The sequence below is a fragment of the Equus quagga genome, chromosome 2 (genome assembly GCF_021613505.1).
Source record: "Equus quagga isolate Etosha38 chromosome 2, UCLA_HA_Equagga_1.0, whole genome shotgun sequence".
In the NCBI taxonomy this organism is placed as follows: domain Eukaryota; kingdom Metazoa; phylum Chordata; class Mammalia; order Perissodactyla; family Equidae; genus Equus; species Equus quagga.
Window position 1 is genome coordinate 11,878,177 of NC_060268.1, and position 18,055 is coordinate 11,896,231.

At 47.7% G+C, this 18,055-nt stretch overlaps 2 protein-coding genes across 2 annotated transcripts; both read left to right on the forward strand.

Moving 5' to 3' along the window:
* The first annotated feature begins 43 nt into the window (after positions 1-43).
* On the forward strand, positions 44-5,855 carry FOXA1 (forkhead box A1). The gene is made up of 2 exons (XM_046655459.1): positions 44-1,933; positions 2,342-5,855. The coding sequence occupies exons 1-2, from the start codon at positions 1,754-1,756 to the stop codon at positions 3,671-3,673; spliced, it is 1,512 nt and encodes a 503-aa protein (XP_046511415.1). The 5' UTR covers positions 44-1,753; the 3' UTR covers positions 3,674-5,855.
* A 4,756-nt stretch (positions 5,856-10,611) lies between these two features.
* Positions 10,612-11,839, forward strand: LOC124235476 (translation initiation factor IF-2-like). Its single transcript, XM_046653539.1, has 2 exons — positions 10,612-10,738; positions 11,232-11,839. The coding sequence occupies exons 1-2, from the start codon at positions 10,639-10,641 to the stop codon at positions 11,837-11,839; spliced, it is 708 nt and encodes a 235-aa protein (XP_046509495.1). The 5' UTR covers positions 10,612-10,638.
* The last annotated feature ends 6,216 nt before the right edge of the window (positions 11,840-18,055 follow it).

The following is an 18,055-nucleotide window of genomic DNA, read 5'->3' on the forward strand; positions in this document are numbered from 1 at the left end:
ACACAGGAGGTAAGAGGCGGGCAGCGGGCGGGACGTTCCCGGAGCCCGTGCCGGGGGAGGCCAGGCGAGGCGGGCGCCGGGCAGGGCGGGAGGCTGGCGGGCTGGGGGCGCCTCCTCGGTGCCACCGCTGCCCGCCCTCCCGCTGTGGCCCCGTCCCGGCCTTGGCCCGGCCTCGGAGCCGGATCTGCTGCCCCGGGGGGAGACTGGGTCCCGGCGCTCGCGCTCGGGCCGGCGAGAGGGTGTTAGGAAACTCTGGGCTTGCAAAGGACCGGCTCTGGGAAGCAGTCGCCTCTTGCCTGCGGAGAGCGGGAGCCGGGGCCGGGCCGGGGCCGGGTGTCGGGTTGGCGGGCGGGCGCCAGCACCAGTTGGAGGCAACTCTAAGAAAGCCACAGTTCGCCGCAGAGAGAGCGGCCCCTTCCTCCCGCGGTTGAATTTGCAGATGTCTTCTGATGAAAGCGCGCTGCAGCTAAGTTGAGCGTGTTAATAATGAAACGATTCCGAAATTTTATAAAACTTCTTCAAAAGCCATGTTTAGGGAGAAGGGTGCTCATTCTTCTCTAGAACCGCTGGGTGGCGCTGGTGCGAGCTGACTTTTCCTCCAGCACTCAGCGGAGAACCTGTTTCTCTTCATTGTCCCCTTGGTGGCACGTTCATGTGGTTTATTTTACAATGTGCACAAAGGGATTGCGAGGACAGCCAGGTACAGGCAGGACCACCACCTACTAAAAGTACTTCTCTAGAAACGGCTGGCGATTACCCCCCAAAAGTTTACCATTATAGACAATGCTTGTTGAAACTGCCTTGGATAATCTTGGGGAAAGAAAAAAAAAAGTAAAAATACTTTAAGACATTAATTTAAGATATAGAAATTTAGAATCAGGAAATATTTTCATGGTAATTTATTTAGATTTGTGTATATATATCTCTCCACAAACTTACCTCGAGTTTATTTGCACACCATAGCAGAGTGTGTGCCTAGTTAAATCTTTGTTCATCTTTTATGTTTTCAAGTGAAATAATATTTGCTGATGAAAATAAATGTAAGGATATCATTTTTATTAAATTATCAGAGAGATAGTCTTTATATTTCTGGACTCTGCGTTTTTAACATAGCCAGTGCATTCCCAAATTGCCGTTGATAAGGCTTTTCTCTTACTGCTGATTTTAAAAGGAGCTCAGAACTCGCCCTCAGGTTTAGTTCAGATGCAGTCGGTCTCTCCCCACTCGTCAGTTAAGCCCCCTATGGAAAGAGCTTCCTCACATGTTACAGCTGAGAAATAGGGAGGAGAATAGCATTAAGGGAAAGTAGGTAGACTTTGATTTTGGAATTTTAAAGTACTTGAAACTATTCATGTAGTTTCGAAAGCCAGGCTTTGAAATGATCAGTGTCTACTTATCAGTGTGGGGAAAAAATAGAGATTTTTATCTACAAATTGTGTTACCAAAATTTTCAAACGTTAGGGGGCTGGAACTAGGCAATGAAACTAGTGCAAGTTTCTGAGTGGCTTAAAGAGGTTACATGTTAGTTAACTGTATGCAGTGTGTTGATATTATAATGCGCTCTTCCCAGCCCCTTCTCCTGTGGTAGATCTGTTTTTAATTTTTTTCCAAAACATTTAACTTCTGAGTTTCTTTCCCTCTTAATATTACAGTTGCTACAAGTAGATGGAAAACACTACTTCTAAATAAAATAAACAACAAAAAATCACCATTGAGCGAAAACTGCTAAGACAGTGAAGCCAGTTGTTGGGAAATGGCTGGTCACATAGCCATGAATGCTTTGCTCTGTCAGGGAGAGGGGAACAGCCGCCCCGCACAGCCGAGGCCGCTCCGCCGTCAGCAGGGCCTAGCAGGCTTAGGCGAGATGGACTCAGAGCTGGTCCCTGTTGCCCGCCCTGGGGGGCTGCACCAGGGAACCCACCTCACCCTTAAGGTAGAGTGAATAAGCAGAGAGTCAGAGATTAATTCTATTTTCGGAGTTTCAACTCCTTTCAACCAAAAGGGCGCTTTGCCGAGGCCCGCCTGGGGTGGAGAGCCGGGTGCCGCCTGGCATGGATGGAGGCGGCAATGGAGGGTCCCAGAAGCCGGCCCGAGCCTGGCGTGTGGGGCGATTACGCGGTCTTCCCGGGGGCATGTTTTCTGCAGCGCTCGTCTTTCCTGCCCGCCGCGCTAGCGGTTTGCGCCCGCCTGCGAGCCCTCTCTGCGCGCGCGTCCCGGGGAGGGCGCTGCCGCTTTGCCGGGCGGGGTCCTGGGTTTGCAGAGGTGCTCGCCGCCGTGGCCGGGCCGCCCGCGCCCTGCTAACCCTCCCTTCGGGGCCTCTCCCCTCGCTGTCTCGCTGCAGGCCTACTCCTCGGTCCCGGGCGGCAACATGAACTCGGGCCTGGGCGCCATGAACTCCATGAACAGCTACATGACCATGAACACCATGACCACGAGCGGCAACATGACCCCCGCCTCGTTCAACATGTCCTACGCCAACCCGGGCCTGGGCGCTGGCCTGAGCCCTGGCGCCGTGGCCGGCATGCCGGGCGGCTCGGCGGGCGCCATGAACAGCATGACGGCGGCGGGCGTGACGGCCATGGGGACGACGCTGAGCCCGGGCGGCATGGGCGGCATGGGCGCGCAGCCGGCGGCCTCCATGAACGGCCTGGGCCCCTACGCGGCCGCCATGAACCCGTGCATGAGCCCCATGGCGTACGCGCCGTCCAACCTGGGCCGCAGCCGGGCTGCGGGCGGCGGCGACGCCAAGACTTTCAAGCGCAGCTACCCGCACGCCAAACCGCCCTACTCGTACATCTCGCTCATCACCATGGCCATCCAGCAGGCGCCCAGCAAGATGCTGACGCTGAGCGAGATCTACCAGTGGATCATGGACCTCTTCCCCTACTACCGGCAGAACCAGCAGCGCTGGCAGAACTCCATCCGCCACTCGCTCTCCTTCAACGACTGCTTCGTCAAGGTGGCGCGCTCCCCGGACAAGCCGGGCAAGGGCTCCTACTGGACGCTGCACCCGGACTCCGGCAACATGTTCGAGAACGGCTGTTACTTGCGCCGCCAGAAGCGCTTCAAGTGCGAGAAGCAGCCGGGAACCGGGACCGGGGGCGGCGGCGGTGCCAAGGGCGGCCCCGAGAGCCGCAAGGACCCCTCGAGTGCGGCCACCGCCGGCGCCGACTCGCCCCTCCACCGGGGCGTGCACGGTAAGGCGGGCCAGCTAGAGGGCGCGCCGGCCCCCGGGCCCGCCGCCAGCCCCCAGACTCTGGACCACAGCGGGGCGACGGCGACAGGGGGCGCCTCGGAGTTGAAGACTCCAGCATCCTCGGCTGCACCCCCGATCAGCTCCGGGCCTGGGGCGCTGGTATCTGTGCCCCCCTCCCACCCGGCGCATGGCCTGGCGCCCCACGAGTCCCAGCTGCACTTGAAAGGGGACCCCCACTACTCCTTCAACCACCCCTTCTCCATCAACAACCTCATGTCCTCCTCGGAGCAGCAGCACAAGCTGGACTTCAAAGCCTACGAGCAGGCGCTACAGTACTCGCCCTACGGCGCCGCGTTGCCCGGCAGCCTGCCGCTCGGCAGCGCCTCGGTGGCCACTAGGAGCCCCATCGAGCCCTCAGCCCTGGAGCCGGCCTACTACCAAGGTGTGTATTCCAGACCCGTCCTAAATACTTCCTAGCTCCCGGGACTGGGGGTTTGTCTGGCATGGGCCATGCTGGTAATAGGAGAGAGAGAGAAAAAAAAAAATCAACAGCAACCAAACCACACATATCAACCTGACAAAAGCATAATAAAATCCCCAATTATTTTTATTTCTTTTTTTGTGCACAATCTTTTCCCCAGTACAAAGGACTGTTACTTTGTTATTGTTATTCATAACGCCTTGTGTATATTATTACAAAGAAAACCAACCCCAAACCGACAAAAAATTTTTTTCCTGCAAAGTTTTAATGATCCACAAGTGTGTATATAAAGTCCCCCTACTTCCTTGTCCCTGTCCCTTTCTGTCCTCTTTCCCCTCCAGACACATTCTGGTCTGTGCAGGGTTTATTTAAAGAAAAAGGAAAGTTGGTCAAGCTTGTAAAATATTCGTTTGTGCTCCTCCACCCCCCAACTCCCCTCCCACCCCTGCACCTGACCCCCAACACCCGCCACGAGTTTACAGGTCTATGGCAGTACTCTAAACCATAAGAACTGAAAGGCTGAAGAAACAAGTAGACACTAGGGGCTGTTAACAGTACGAGGGACAACACCGCTGTGATGCAGCAAAACAAACAGATTATAAACACCAGAGCCATTTGTTTTCCAGCTTACATTCCCCATACATTCAGACAGCAGATGTCTTAAAATGAAACGCATATATATTATGTATGGACTTATTTATGCACATGCTCAAATATGTAGACATCCTCCATATATTTATGTGACATACAGAGGTAACAGATAAGTGACATACATCTACATTTTCGAGAGTTGCCTGACCGAGAAGTTACAAAGACACCCCCCCACCACCACCACCTTGTCCTCTCCACCCACATACAGCCCTGGGAATCAATTCCTCAAAATTGCCCTCCTCAGTAACTCTGCTCCTTGCCTTGCAGAGTGCCATGGTCATGTTATTCTGAGGTCACATAACGTGTAAAATTAGCTTCTATGTTATCTATACCATTTAAAGAATTTTTTTTTCCAGAAAAAAGGGAATATTACAGTGTTGGAGGAGAGATAAGTCATAGGGAGCTGTATTTCAAAATTTGGTCCAAGATTCCAAAATCCAATTGATTTAGGCCATTTTAATTATTGCCATCGTGTGCTTGTTTCATTCAGTGTTAATGCACTTTTCACAGTTGGACATGGTGTTAGTATAGCCAGACGGGTTTCATTATTATTCCTCTTTGCTTTCTCAATGTTAATTTATTGCATGGTTTATTTTTTTTTTCTTTACAGCTGAAATTGCTTTAAATGATGGTTAAAATTACAAATTAAAATGTTAATTTTTATCAATGTGATTGTAATTAAAATATTTTGATTTAAATAACAAAAATGATAAACTTTAAGCCGTGGAATATGTTCTTGATCAATTGCAGTTAAGGACTTTAAATAAATCAAATGTTAACAAAAAAGATTTCTGTTATTTTCCTTAATTAAATCCAAAATAGATATTCTGAATGTGATATTTTTCAAAGTCCTGGCACTGAATATAAATGACAAAAAGGAAAATAATCTAAAACAGAATTGTTTTGTTTATGTTTAATATATGAACATGTAGCTAGTAAAAAGCAGTTAAAGAAATTCAATAAAAGTAGGTAGATAAATTGATTTCATATCCCAAGAATTGAGATTTTGAAGACTGTTTTTTCCCAGCAATATTTACTTCAATTTTTTGATAGGAGCTTAAGTTCTCTGTCTTTCCTTTGAATCTTCCCACAATGAAATCAAATATTAATTTAACCACCTTCCCCAATGTATCATTTTCCTTTTTCTGAGAAGTATTCGAGTGAGAATAAAGTATCAGATGTGGCTGATAAAATTAAGTTGTCTACAACAGAGAATCCTGAACCCTCTTTTCATGAAAAGGGAAACAAAATGTAACCATCACAGTAGCTTTGGAGGCGACCGGGGGAGGCAAGTTAATTCACTCCGGCAGGGGAAGTTTTGCGCCGCCAGGACATTTCAGGATAGCTGCTGTTTTATATTTTGTGAAGATATTTTTTAAAACATTGTTTCTAAAAGTATTTTTTCCTGAGAACGCAAAGCTGGCGATTTGTTTGCCTTCTAAGAAGCTTTTAAATGCAACTTCACACCCCCACGGTTGCTTGAGATCACAAAATCATTAATCTCCTTTGATAGTAGGCTCACTTTCCAGTCCACCTATTTCTTTGTAAGTCTTGTTCGGATTGACATCAACAATAAGAACACCAGCCCCAGCAAAGGCTGGCCTGCCTGAGCCCTTGGGTGTGAACTCCATCCTCGCCAGCGCTTGAACTTGGACAGCCGTTACTTTGATCGCCCCACTCCACGCCGCGGACAAGATACAAAGGGCTGTGTGAGTCCCTTAATGATCGCGTAATTGCCTCCCCAGATGAGAGAAGGGGTGCCATGCAGCCCTTGAGAGAAATCCAGAAATCCCAAACTCCCGCTCTCACTTCGGCTAATGAAAGAGAGGGGAATGACTGGTTTGAGTAATTTCAAAACCTAATTTGGAGGCCTCGAAGGACGTTAGCGTGCCAAAGAGAGGAAAAAGCGTCCAATCCCAACAGTTATTTATATTTGTATAGCGGGTAAACAAACGTCGGCAAATTCGAATTCTGAATGTAACGTAAAGGCGTGAGCTCAGGGCCTCGGAATTTTCCCCGGCCCCACTCAACCTAAATCGTCTAACTTTCGTGTGTTTCCCTCCGTGATGTCCCCGTCCCTCTCTTTAAAAATGTTGACAGTATCGATGTCTTGCCTTCACCCATCAGGCTGAAGTTGGCCTTAGCTCTTGCTCTCTTACTTGGTGGCAGAGACTTTTTCTGGGCTTCCGGCCGCGGCCCCTTTGGAGACCTGCCTGGGCAGCTAGAATGGGGTTTGGGCGAGCGGGGCCGGCCTCGTGGGCTTCGCCCGCGATTTTCTGACCGCGCCTCTGCCACCTCTGGGCGCGCGATCTGCGCCAGGGAGGCCGGTTGCCGGGAAGGCGGGCAGAGCAAGGACCGCCAGAATCTCGAGGTGACAAGTGCAGTTAGTTCTTCATTGTTCGGGCATTTTCCCCTCCCAGCGAATAAATCTGTTGAGCCCGAGACCTAAAAGTCAACAAAGAAGGCCAGGCGCCTCGTCACCGCTCCTGCGGCCCCCAAGGCCCGCGCGGCGCGGCTGCTCCTGCTGCGTAATCCCTTCCTCGGAAACCCCGACACACAAACGCCCGGGCGCCCGGGGCCGGGGCGCCGCGCCCGGGGCCAGGAGGAAAACAGCTGTAGGTCGCAGGGCTGCCGGACCCTCCTGGAGCGCGCCGCCTTCCCGAGGCGCCCCCCCCCCCCCGCCCCCGCCCCCCTTTGCATCTCTGAGTTTCTAAATTTCTTCACCTCGGATGCTCCTGCAGACAGGGGCCGGAAAGGGGATGCTGACCGCCCAGCCGCGGTCCACTGGGCTCGCTTTATTTAGGAATTTCGCCCGAGGTGGGGGAGGGGTCTCCGGAGGGGGAGGGAGGGAGCGAGAAGGGAAAACCTTCCTACAGACCCGAGCGTGCAAAGCTCTGGAGGCCCTCCGATCCACTGACGACGCCACCGAGCAAAAATTTTACAAAAAAAGAAAAATGTGTCGGGAGTGAGTATAGCGCTGGGAAGCAGAACTTCAAATGTTACTTTTACCTTGTTCCAGGCCTGAAACATTTTTAAAACTGATAAAAAGAGAAGACAATTAAACATAGGAAAGAAGAAAAGCTCGCTAGTTCTACTCAGCAGAAACTATACAACTTAGAAGTGTTCCCAACTAGAAAGCAGCTCAGTGTTTTCCACGCGGTGGATAATATAGTATTTAAACCCAAAGATAAAATTTAATTTGCATTGTCCCTTGGTGTTCCCCTCATAGCAGAATAAATGGGTGAGAATTATTATGGGAGGAGGGATTAAACAAACAAAATCCTATTAAAGTTCTTAACTTCTGTTTCTATTTTCTGAAGGCTAGATACCCGATTGATTTCACCGAAAGTATAAAAAACATTATTTTTTTCTCAGGAGTCTGACAGATTTGAATGAACCGAAGAGGGAAAGAATTCCTGGAGTGATCAAATTTAAAAACCTCCTTGCTTTGGCAGTATAAAAAATTGATCTCAATTCCACGAAAATGCTTATTAAATTTCTTCTCAAAAAAACTTTGCAAAAAACGATCAATACAAATTCCTTTCAATGCAGACTAAAGAAAGAGACCTGTGGTCCAAATTAATTAACCTTTCGTCAAGATCAATTGGTTTTCTGTCGATTTAGCAGTAATATTGTAGAACATTTAGCTATAACGTATTTTAATGTGATACCTCAATATGTCAAGAGGAAAAACTCGATGAACAGATAAAATTGCTTACATTATTTAACAGATGTTTAATACATTTGTAAAAATATTTTACTTTCAAAGATTAAATTTTAGTTGCTTATTTGAATTGTAATGTATTTTGCAACTAAATGGAATTAAGATAATGTCTAATTACTTCAAGATAAATGTGTGCAAAAAGATGATTATTTGTAAGCTACCTTGGGCTAAATAGGTAATTAAATTATGCTGAAATTTAGAAATAGGGTTTTCCCAAGCTGTGAAAGAATCATTGGCATCAATAGAAACCCATGAAAGTAAGAATGTAATAAAATGAAACAACTTGGAAGATTTTACAACCTTCCTATTTAGAAATAGAATCCATTTGGGGAGATGGAAGGTTTTTTAACAGTAGTCATTTATCAAGTTTTATTTTCTACCGATGATCCTATTTGGTGTATCCAACCTACATTTAATTACAGGGTACTTCAAATATTGGGCTTTTTCTTTCAAACAGTTAAATTTGAGGCCATATGGTTCCACTGGGGTTTCTCTTTTTTAGCTCTGGGTCTAGTTCTGTTCACTGAACTTTGGACAGCTCAGACTGCAGTCCTTACCTGTTTTTTTCTCCAGCCATCACTCTGGCAAGCAATATGGGGCTGGAAAATACCCATGCAGTTCAACTTTAACTTGCAAGACACATGCGTTTTCCTGCTGTAAACATTGTAAAGAATCTGACAAGGGGGAAATCCTCACTTGCTACCTTCCTTTTTCTATCCTACTTCTTCATTTCTCCAATTATGTTAGCTGTGGCAACACAGTGTAAGCTCAAGGTGAGTGTGAGCTCCCCTCTGCAGCCCCGGAAAGTGAGGAACATCCTTCCTTTAGATGCCACGTCCTGATATTTTCTAGTCAGTTTAGAGTATAAAAGCAGAATATTCTCCCTCAAAATCCAGGAAGGAAAGGGCTGAAATGGCACGAGTGCTAGAGGACCTGAGAACGCAGGTGCGATGCTGGTCAAGTCACATGGAGATCAAGTTGAGAACCTGGCCAGTGCCACGGCAGGCCTGACTCAGAGTTCTAATCACCAGGCTGCCTGCGGTTGACTTCCTACTTCTCTGCTCAACTCCTCTCAAGATTACACATCAGGGGCTTTTTTTCCCCCCTAATTCCTGAAACCAAGAAAAACCACCTGGAAATACCCCCCAAAGCATTGCCTGGAAATAGGGAACAATGCATTCAACTGGAAACCTCCTTAGTTGCTTTGCCCTCTCTCCCATGAAATTTTAGCTACTCCTTTGCTTGTCTAATCATGTCCCAGGTCAGTTTTTTTTCTCTCACACCAAGGAGTTGTTATTTTAAAACACAAGCAATTTAATGAGAAGAATGTCAGGGGCTTTGTGGTGGTTTGTTTCGTTTACATAATTTTAAGGACCCATTATGTACGAGGGAGGAAGGAGGCTGCAGTCCTGGAGAGCTGATTTTCTTCGGGTGATTCAGGTGACTGGGAGCGTTTTGGGAACGTTCGCCTAGCTCTGAGTCCCACCTGGCAGCCTCTTGTTTCACTCTCAGCTACAAACGCCTAACCCAACAGCTGCTGAACGCCGAGCGCCAGCTCCCGCCACGTTCTCGCCGGCTCTTTCCTTGGGGGAGGCGGCTTCGCGAGCTCAGACTGCAACGAGCCGTGCTGCAGCGCAGGGCACCGGCCAGGTTTCCTCGCCTCTCCCTGGAGTCGCACTGCCTTCTGCTGACACGCGCTTCCTTTGTGTCATGCCTGGCTAATATATTAATGGGGCGGATAACCCGGATCCTTTGAGGAGGGGTGGAGGGGTTGGAGACGGAGAAGGGAGGGAAGGGAACCAAGCAGCTCTAGCTTCTGACCCTTGGGCCAAAGAGTTCAGAGGCAGGGGGGCGGATGGGGTGGGGGTGAGGGTGGGGGCGGGGAAGCGGGGCGCGGGAGGAGAATCCAGGTGGGGAAAGTTCACATTGAGGGCGCTGAAAGCTAACTGAGATGCCTGCAACAAGTTTTTGGAACAGGTGATCGGATGCTCAAGTGCTGTCCTGGTTCAGAAGCGCGAGGCCAGGGCCAGATGCCGCGGACGCTGGAGAAACTGTCCCACTAGCCGCGCGGGCCGCGCGTCGGCTGCCCGGTCTGCCCACCCGGCCCCGGCCCCGGCCCTGCCGCCGCCCGGGGCCTGGTGGCGCTGCGCTGTGTCCTCGAGTCCGCGGTGAAAATCCTCACTGCGTGTCGTGCGGATGCCCATCCCCGAGGGGTACACCTTCGCAGACTCATCAGGCTCTAGCTAAGCCGACCACCTTGGACTCTGGGTCCCAATGGTTAAAAATAAAGGCTTCCAATCGCCCTGGCCCGCGGCTCTCCTCGAGACCCCAGCTTCCCCCACCCCCACCTCTCAAGGAGGCGGAGTGGGTGGGGGGGGCTGGCCTGTCTTTGGAGGGCCCAACAGATTAAGCACGGGGGCAGCCCTTGCGCTCCGCCACGCAGCGGGCGGGAGGACCCGCCACCCCGGGCCGCTGCCGCTGGGTGCGGGCCTTGCCTGCTGTCCGGGCCCCGGCCGAGCGCGGGCCGAGCCCTCCAGCCAGGCCTGCGGCTCCGCCCGCCAGCCGGTGCTCGGGCGCCCCGGACCCATGCTGCCCGCAGGCCGCGCGGCCCGGCGTGGCGCTCATTGCCGAGGCTGTTCTCAGCGCATCAAAAGCCCGGGCTTTCTTCGGCCGTATGGGCCGCGAGGTGAACAACAATGCCCGGGCCCCTTCACTTCAAAAGCGGCGATCAGGGGAAAGGCTCCCCCAGTGAATTTTTTTTTCCTCCGCCTTTCATTCCTGGTTTAAAAAAAAAAAAAGGCATCAGCGACTCCAGGGCCCGGGCGAGCCTAATGCCCTTTGATGGGAATTGAATTCATTATCTCCAATAACACAATTGTGCTTGGCCAACGAAAAGAGCAAAGCAGGCTCTCTCCCGCCCGAGGGGCGGGCGGGCGGGCGAGGGCGCTCCGGGACCCGATCGCGGCGCAGTCCCGGCCCGCCGGCCACGGCGGCGGCTACCCCTGGACGCGGGGGCTCGGGGCCGCCCCGGCTGCTGGACCCGGGCGCCGGCGCCGAGGCCTCCGGGGAGGGCGGGGCGGCGCGCTCGTGGGGTTTATTTTCCGTGTCTCCCTTTGCAACCATTCCCCGAGGGCACCCGCGCAGGCTGGGTGTTTACTCTCCTCCCTCCCGGGCTCCAGCTGCCACGGAGGCCGCGCCGCCCAGCCCCGCGCCCTCGGCCTGGAGCCGGCTTGACTCGCAGCCCAGCACCGATGCACGCGGCTTCCAACCGTCCCTGCCCTGGACCCCTCGGCTCAGGCTCCCCGACTCGCTTTCACGCCGGCCCTCCGCCCTGATCGCCCCACGGCGCGCGCTCCGGGAGCCTGGGCGGCACCGGCCGGGCCCCACGTCCCGCACCCAGGAACGGGCCCCTGGCGCCGGGCGTGCAGCGCCGCCCCCTTCGCTTCCGGCCTCGGGGACCCGGCCGGGACCGCGACCTCCACGCGAGCGCCTGCTCCCGAGTCCCACTGCCATCCCCGCCCTTTCAGCATCCTCCAGCCCCCGCTTCTTCACTCTCCTGAGTGTACGGAGGTGGAAACAGACAAACGGGCACTATCACGTGCCCTCACCTCGTGTGTATGTGTGTGAGAGAGACAGAGACAGAGAGACAGAAAAGAGAGAGAAAAATTCCCTAAGATTCATGACCAAAGAAGACTTTATAGCTTGGTGTGTAAAACAGGAGTTTAAGTCGTTTCATCACTGGGCATACTTCTTACACACCACTATTTTTCCCCTTACCCAGTGCTGAAGAAAGCATGTATTGCAGTTTTATTTCAATCATAAAAAGAGTAATCGTAAACAGAATTAAAGTACTTTTTTTGCAAGAACACTTACAGAATGCTCTATGGTAGTAACCATGGGTTAGAATTAGTCGTTCCCTACCAGTTAGTCATGACTATCCCAATCAGCAAGCTCTCCAGTCTTCCCCTTTTTCTTCAGGGAATTAGAGCCAGCACTCAGGCACTATGGGATATATGTACATATATTATATATATATCACAGATATACACCAGCGTGCACATACTATGGGATTGTCTGTGTGTGTACACACACACAATTAGATATGCTGACTTAGAGGAGCATCCACAGGACCTTCTCATCCACAAGGCTGTCCTCAAAGCAGAAAACAATAAATTAAGTAATCTGCTGATTTAGGGTAAACCAAGTAAAGCATTTCAGATTTAAGACTTCCGGCTAGGCATTCTTCTCATCATGAGATATGGGAAGTCAGTTCGTTAATTCCCTCCAGCATTAAGTGGAGCAACCTTTACAAATTCAGCCTCTGGAGCTCTGTCCACTCCCTTCAATTCTGAGGCCTAGGCACTTGTGGGAGGGGGAGGAGACAAAATTCCACGGTGATAGGTAAGATTAAAAACAAGATTTCAGTTCTTTCTTCCTTCCTTTTTCTTTTCTTTTTCCTTTCTTTTTGTCTTATAGAACAGCATCCTGAATATAACTTTCATTAAAGCATACATTTACTTTTGTGAAGCCTTTATGGTTTTCCTTTACACCAAAAAAGATGTAAAACATTTACCTTGCAGATATCTGAGTCTCTAGTAAAGAAGCCTGTGGAAATGCTATTCTTTAGATGAGTTATTAAACTCCAAATACTTATTACAAGTTATCAAAGAATGAGTGACTTCTCTTCTGGACCCTTACCCCACTTTTTATTAACTTACTAAAGAATAAGTTTGAATTATGGTGACTGGTACATTGACAGTGTGGTGTCACTTCAGTCACCTTTTACAAAACTCTTTTTGTAACATCAAGTGAAGGTGTAATCTTCATCCTCAGTTTGACTCACTGTCCCACACCTGGGGGACTGCTGGGCTTCCTTAGCCTACACATCATCATACGTTTAGAAATCCTGGGGAGAGAAAGGCATTTTTACAGGGTGAAGATGGCAGTGACTTAAATTCTACAGATTCACAATTTGAGTAAGAGTTTAACATAACCTGTATGACCCGAATAAGTGATATGTAGGTACAGCTATTTGGGAATTAATTTGGATGATATTTTGAGGATTTCAGAGGAATCAAATTCTGAACTCAGAGTAAGAATCATTCCATGAATAACAATACATTCAAAACAACTACCAAAAAAGCTTTAATTCTGATATATATCCACCAGAGCACAGAAGCTACAGGAGAGTCCTGTGGTTTATCACATAAACAATTTGCCTAGTGCCAGAGCACGCATAAAGGATATGTGACTTCATGTGAGCAGGGCACCATAGGATGGATGAATTACTAAAGAAAAGATACCCTAATGTTCACGTGGATGTGTTTGGCCATGAAACAAAATTAGGAGGGGAGGAAATGTAAAGTATTTAACTAGGAATGAAAATTCATTGTTATCTAAAGTGCAACCCCAAAGCACACTTCAGCTGTGAGAGTCACTGAATCATGGGACCATAGACTATAGTGATGGAAGAGGCTTTATTATGTTTTCTAGTCCACTAACCTGCAAGATGACTCCCCTCAGAGTTTTCCCAAGGCAGGTCCAGAATAGATTTAAATGTCAAGAATTGGAGGACTCCCACTTCTTGAGTTTATCAGTGTAATAGAGAAATACTATATTCGCAGTGGAAAACGTTTACCAATGGAATATTTTCTCTGATATTTAGGTAAAATCAACTTACATTTTAAGTATGTCTCTTCGAGGATCCATTTTTATTAGGTCTCAAACCTGTTTCAGATAACTGAATGCCTGTCTAACTATTTATTTAGCCAACCTATACATATTTACTTTCTTTAGTTCCCACCTAAGATTGATCCAAATAAAGTGCCCCACGTGGGAAAACACCTCTAACGTGTATAAGCATTTGACTTTCCATTCTCAATACTTAGAGGGGAAAAATAAAGTTAAACCTCAACAATTCCTTTGAATTACACCAGCATTATAAACAGGAGACTTGCTCCATTTGTGAGACGTCACCTAAACACTAGATCACGCAACCTCTTCACCATTTAAGTATGACTATGGTAAGAAGTCAAAAGAATTCAGCTTCTTAAAATGTGGTAAGTTCTTAAATTATAAGAACAGGAACCTAGAAACCAACCTAGGGTTTGGTTCATTTAGAAGAAATACTGTTCCTCATACTAGAGAGAATTTAGAGTATTTGTTAACTGTGGTCCATTGATTTACATGTGGCCTATCAAGAAAATATTATGTTCGAGTTTTATATAGTAAAGAGTTCGAGGAAGTTCATTATAAAATTTCTAAAGAGAAGTTCAACTTTTAAATTTCAACTGCACAGATGCAGCAGCTAGAGCTTCAGAGCTGCATTATGGTTTGGCACCTCAGACTCAAAAAACCAGACTCTGGGCTCCCAGGGCTCCAAAGGATTCACCCACTTTCTCTGTGGTGACCACTGGGCCATGCTATGCCAAGGATTAACACTCCAGACTACACCTGTCTCTTAAGTTACAACATCTTTGCTGAGTCAGGCAATTAGAAAGGAGATGCTTATTGAGTCTGACAAATAACTCACATTGGAAGTATAATCATCGTAAGAGTAGACTATGAGTTAAGTATGGAGAACAAACGAGAAATGAGAAATGATCTCCATTGCATTTCACTCAGCTTGTAAAATAGACTAGGTGAAAGGGAAAATTGGAATTGTAATTAAAATGAAAGGTTGTAAGGCCCCTGATGACTCAAAGGGTAGCACTAAGAAGTTGCGTAATAATATTATAGTCTATATAAATGCATTGAATACAAGATTGCAAAGATATCCTCTTTTCCCAGGTTGGCTGTAGGATTCTGAGATGAGCAGGTTCTCCCCAATTCTTGTTTCACAGGGCAGAACAAATGATACTGTTGGGTTACTATTTAATTCTCTGTATAATGAATACAACTTTAAAAATATTCAAAAAGCCTTCTTAAATGAAGTGCGGTGTGCACTTTTTCAGGACTTATTTTCAAGTCTCACATTCACTTACAGTTATTACCAGATGATACTGTTGGGAATAACCTGGGATTTTAACAATAGGCACAAATGAACTTTAACGGACTAAAACATGGCCTTATTTGTTTTAGCCTTATCTTCGGCAACAGAAGGAGTCGTGTAGCCAGTGTTCAACCTGAAAAATAAAAATGTAAAACATAGTGAGATCCTTCTGGACTACGCTCAAGACCCCTAAAAATGGAGTTATTGTGAGGGGTAATAAACAACGATTACCAGGCTGTGACTAAAAAAAGAAAAAAAAAATTTCTTTCGTCTTTTCAACTTAGAGGGGTAAACTTGTTTTCAAAAGAAACAAGAAAATACAGAAGGCCGAGGAGATGTGAGGGCTGAAAAGACGAGGGGAAGGGAAGAAGAGGTACCATAGCAGAAAAAGCAGAAAGCACAGTATTGGGTCTTATATATAGACTCACAGTCCAGGGGACTGAGGGAGCGAGAGATGGGACGGGGGCAGATTAATGGCTGGAGAGAGCCAGACAGCGCGCGCTGAGGAAGGGCCGGCGTGAAAAGATTTGGCGTCGTCATGGCAACGGGCTCAGCCCTGCTCCCCCTGAAGCCCATTCAGCTCTGAGCTGCCGGAACACGTTTTTAATTAAAGCGTATAAAAGTTGTTTTGTAAGGACTTCTCCTCATCCGATAGATTTCCAAATGGTTAATCAGGCTTCATCTCCTTTTGATGCTCACAAGAGCATGGGCTACTGCTGCACAGAAACCGCCGCCGCTGCTGCAGCCGAGTGAGTTATCTCTCAATCACATCTAAGAGCGGGAAGGAGCGGGGGCGTCTCGTTGTGTAGACACATATAAACAGAGAACTCAAGCAGGAGTGCGGGCTCCGTTCTTATGACTGTAAGTGCAAGCCTTCATTCTCTTTGCTCTAGATACTGTGGAATTCGTCCTTCTAGATGGCTATTGTCTCTGGTTGATGTTCTATTCAGCCTTTGAAAACAGCAAGGTTTTTTTTTTTTTTCCTTTGAGAGACATAGCCCAAAAGCCAAAATAAAAGATAAACGTTATTTGTTCCAAACAGTATTTAATCTAGCCTAAGTACCCCAAGAAAAAGATTTGCACTACTCATGTAAAAAAATGGCAACCCACCCCCCCCCCTTTTTTTGAGAGAGAGTAAAAGGGATCTCACTCCTAAATCCTTGTAAATTCACTGCATACAGCAACAGTTGCATTTTCTTCTTTAATAAAATGGATAACTTAATAGAAAATGGCAGTTTTTTGTCGAGTCACTAAACAACTTCATGACAGATGACCGGAACCTTCTCCAGGCTTTTTCATCTCCTTTCTCCTAAATCTTGACAGATGATCTTCGTTTCTAACTTCACTGAAAAAGAAAAAAAAAAAAAAAAAAGGATTGTACCTACTATCCATCCCTTCTTCTACTCCATATTCCAACTCCACATTTCCGTTTCTGAGCCAATACCTCCTCTCCTAGGGCCAGGAGGAGGGGTCCTGCCTCCCCCCAGGGCAAACATACCCACTGAAGTTTGAGTCCCAGATGCTCTTTTCTGGATTTCACTGCCTCACCAGCATCTTTACTGTTTTTGTTCCCAATGGCTTCTTCTCCTCAGCTTTAAACACATAATGGCCATCTCTATTTTAGGGGGAAAAATTCCTTAAACTGGTTTCACAAAATCATCTAGTTAACTTTCCCTTGCCCTCCTTTTCACCGCTAAACTTTTCAAATGCATGGTGTTCCCCCACGGGCCCTGCAGTCTGATCTGTGGCCCCTAAACCCTCTTTCTTGAAGATCACCTGTGATCCCTTGGTTCAATGATGTTTTTACTCTATTTTTTTTTTTCCTGAGTCTTAAATAGTCCTAACAGTTCTGAATATTCTTAGCAACGTCGAACACTTTCCCACCAAGGACCCCCTGGTGCCAGCCCGTCTTCATTCTCTGCCTCTTCTTGACTGCTTCTCTGTCTTTATAACTGTCTTCCCCGTCTAGTCCAACCTCCACCATAGCTCGCCAAGGCCAAGTCCATTGGCTTGAGAGAGAAAAAACTGGCCCCTCGCCTTCAGAAACTGGCTTGACACTCCAGCGAGGCTGTGGTGTATTAGGAATTGGTCTGACACTCACAGTTAGGCCAAGGTGTTTTCCTGTCAAACACAAACAATTCTTCTGAACACTAAACAAGCCCAATCTATAACGATAGAGAAGCGACACAAATGCAGGACCACTTTGTGTGTATGTTTTACAAATTACAGCTTTAGCTTTGTTCTGGCCTTCCCTCCTCCTAGATAAGATTTCTTAACATACCCACCTAATCACAGAATTACGCCCACATCCCGACAGCATCCAATCCAAAGTCCCACTTTCTTGAACCCTCCCCCAAATCACCTCACACAAGCCCCGATCCTATAAGTCCTTTCTAACACCCTCTTCCTGAAATGCCATACAGTTCCCTAAGATGCATGGTCTCCCTTATTTGCAACAAGCAGTAAATCCAATGTGTTCAACTACAGATATGTCCCTGATGGTCTTTGGCTAGAGGACATTGATAGGTCCTTTGTTCCTTTGTTTCATGGCCTGAGCTGTCACGTATGCTAAGCTAAAAGTCCATCCCAGTCCTCCCACAAAACTCCCATCTTATTTCTATACCTGTCTATAAGGTATTTCTGCGAATTTTCAATAAACTTAACTTACAGCGACACAGTTCTCTCAGTAACAAGGCATGACTCCTGACTTCCATATTTTTCTCATTCTTTTAGTCACTCAGGCTTGAAAAGCCATAGTTGTCATTGACTCACCCCTCTTAGTGCCCATACACCTGCAATTAATTAATGTGCCTTATCAATATCCCCATTACCCAAAGCTTTCTTTCCTTGAGACTCCAAAGGTCATAATTTTAGTCCATACTACTTTCTACCATCTGTTGAAATAGCCTCCAGAATCTTTTTAGCCAATTCTTGTCTGTACACCATTTCTAGCCTAATATTCCTGATCAATAGGTTTCAGTGAACACAAATAAGTCCTAACCTCTTGAGGCC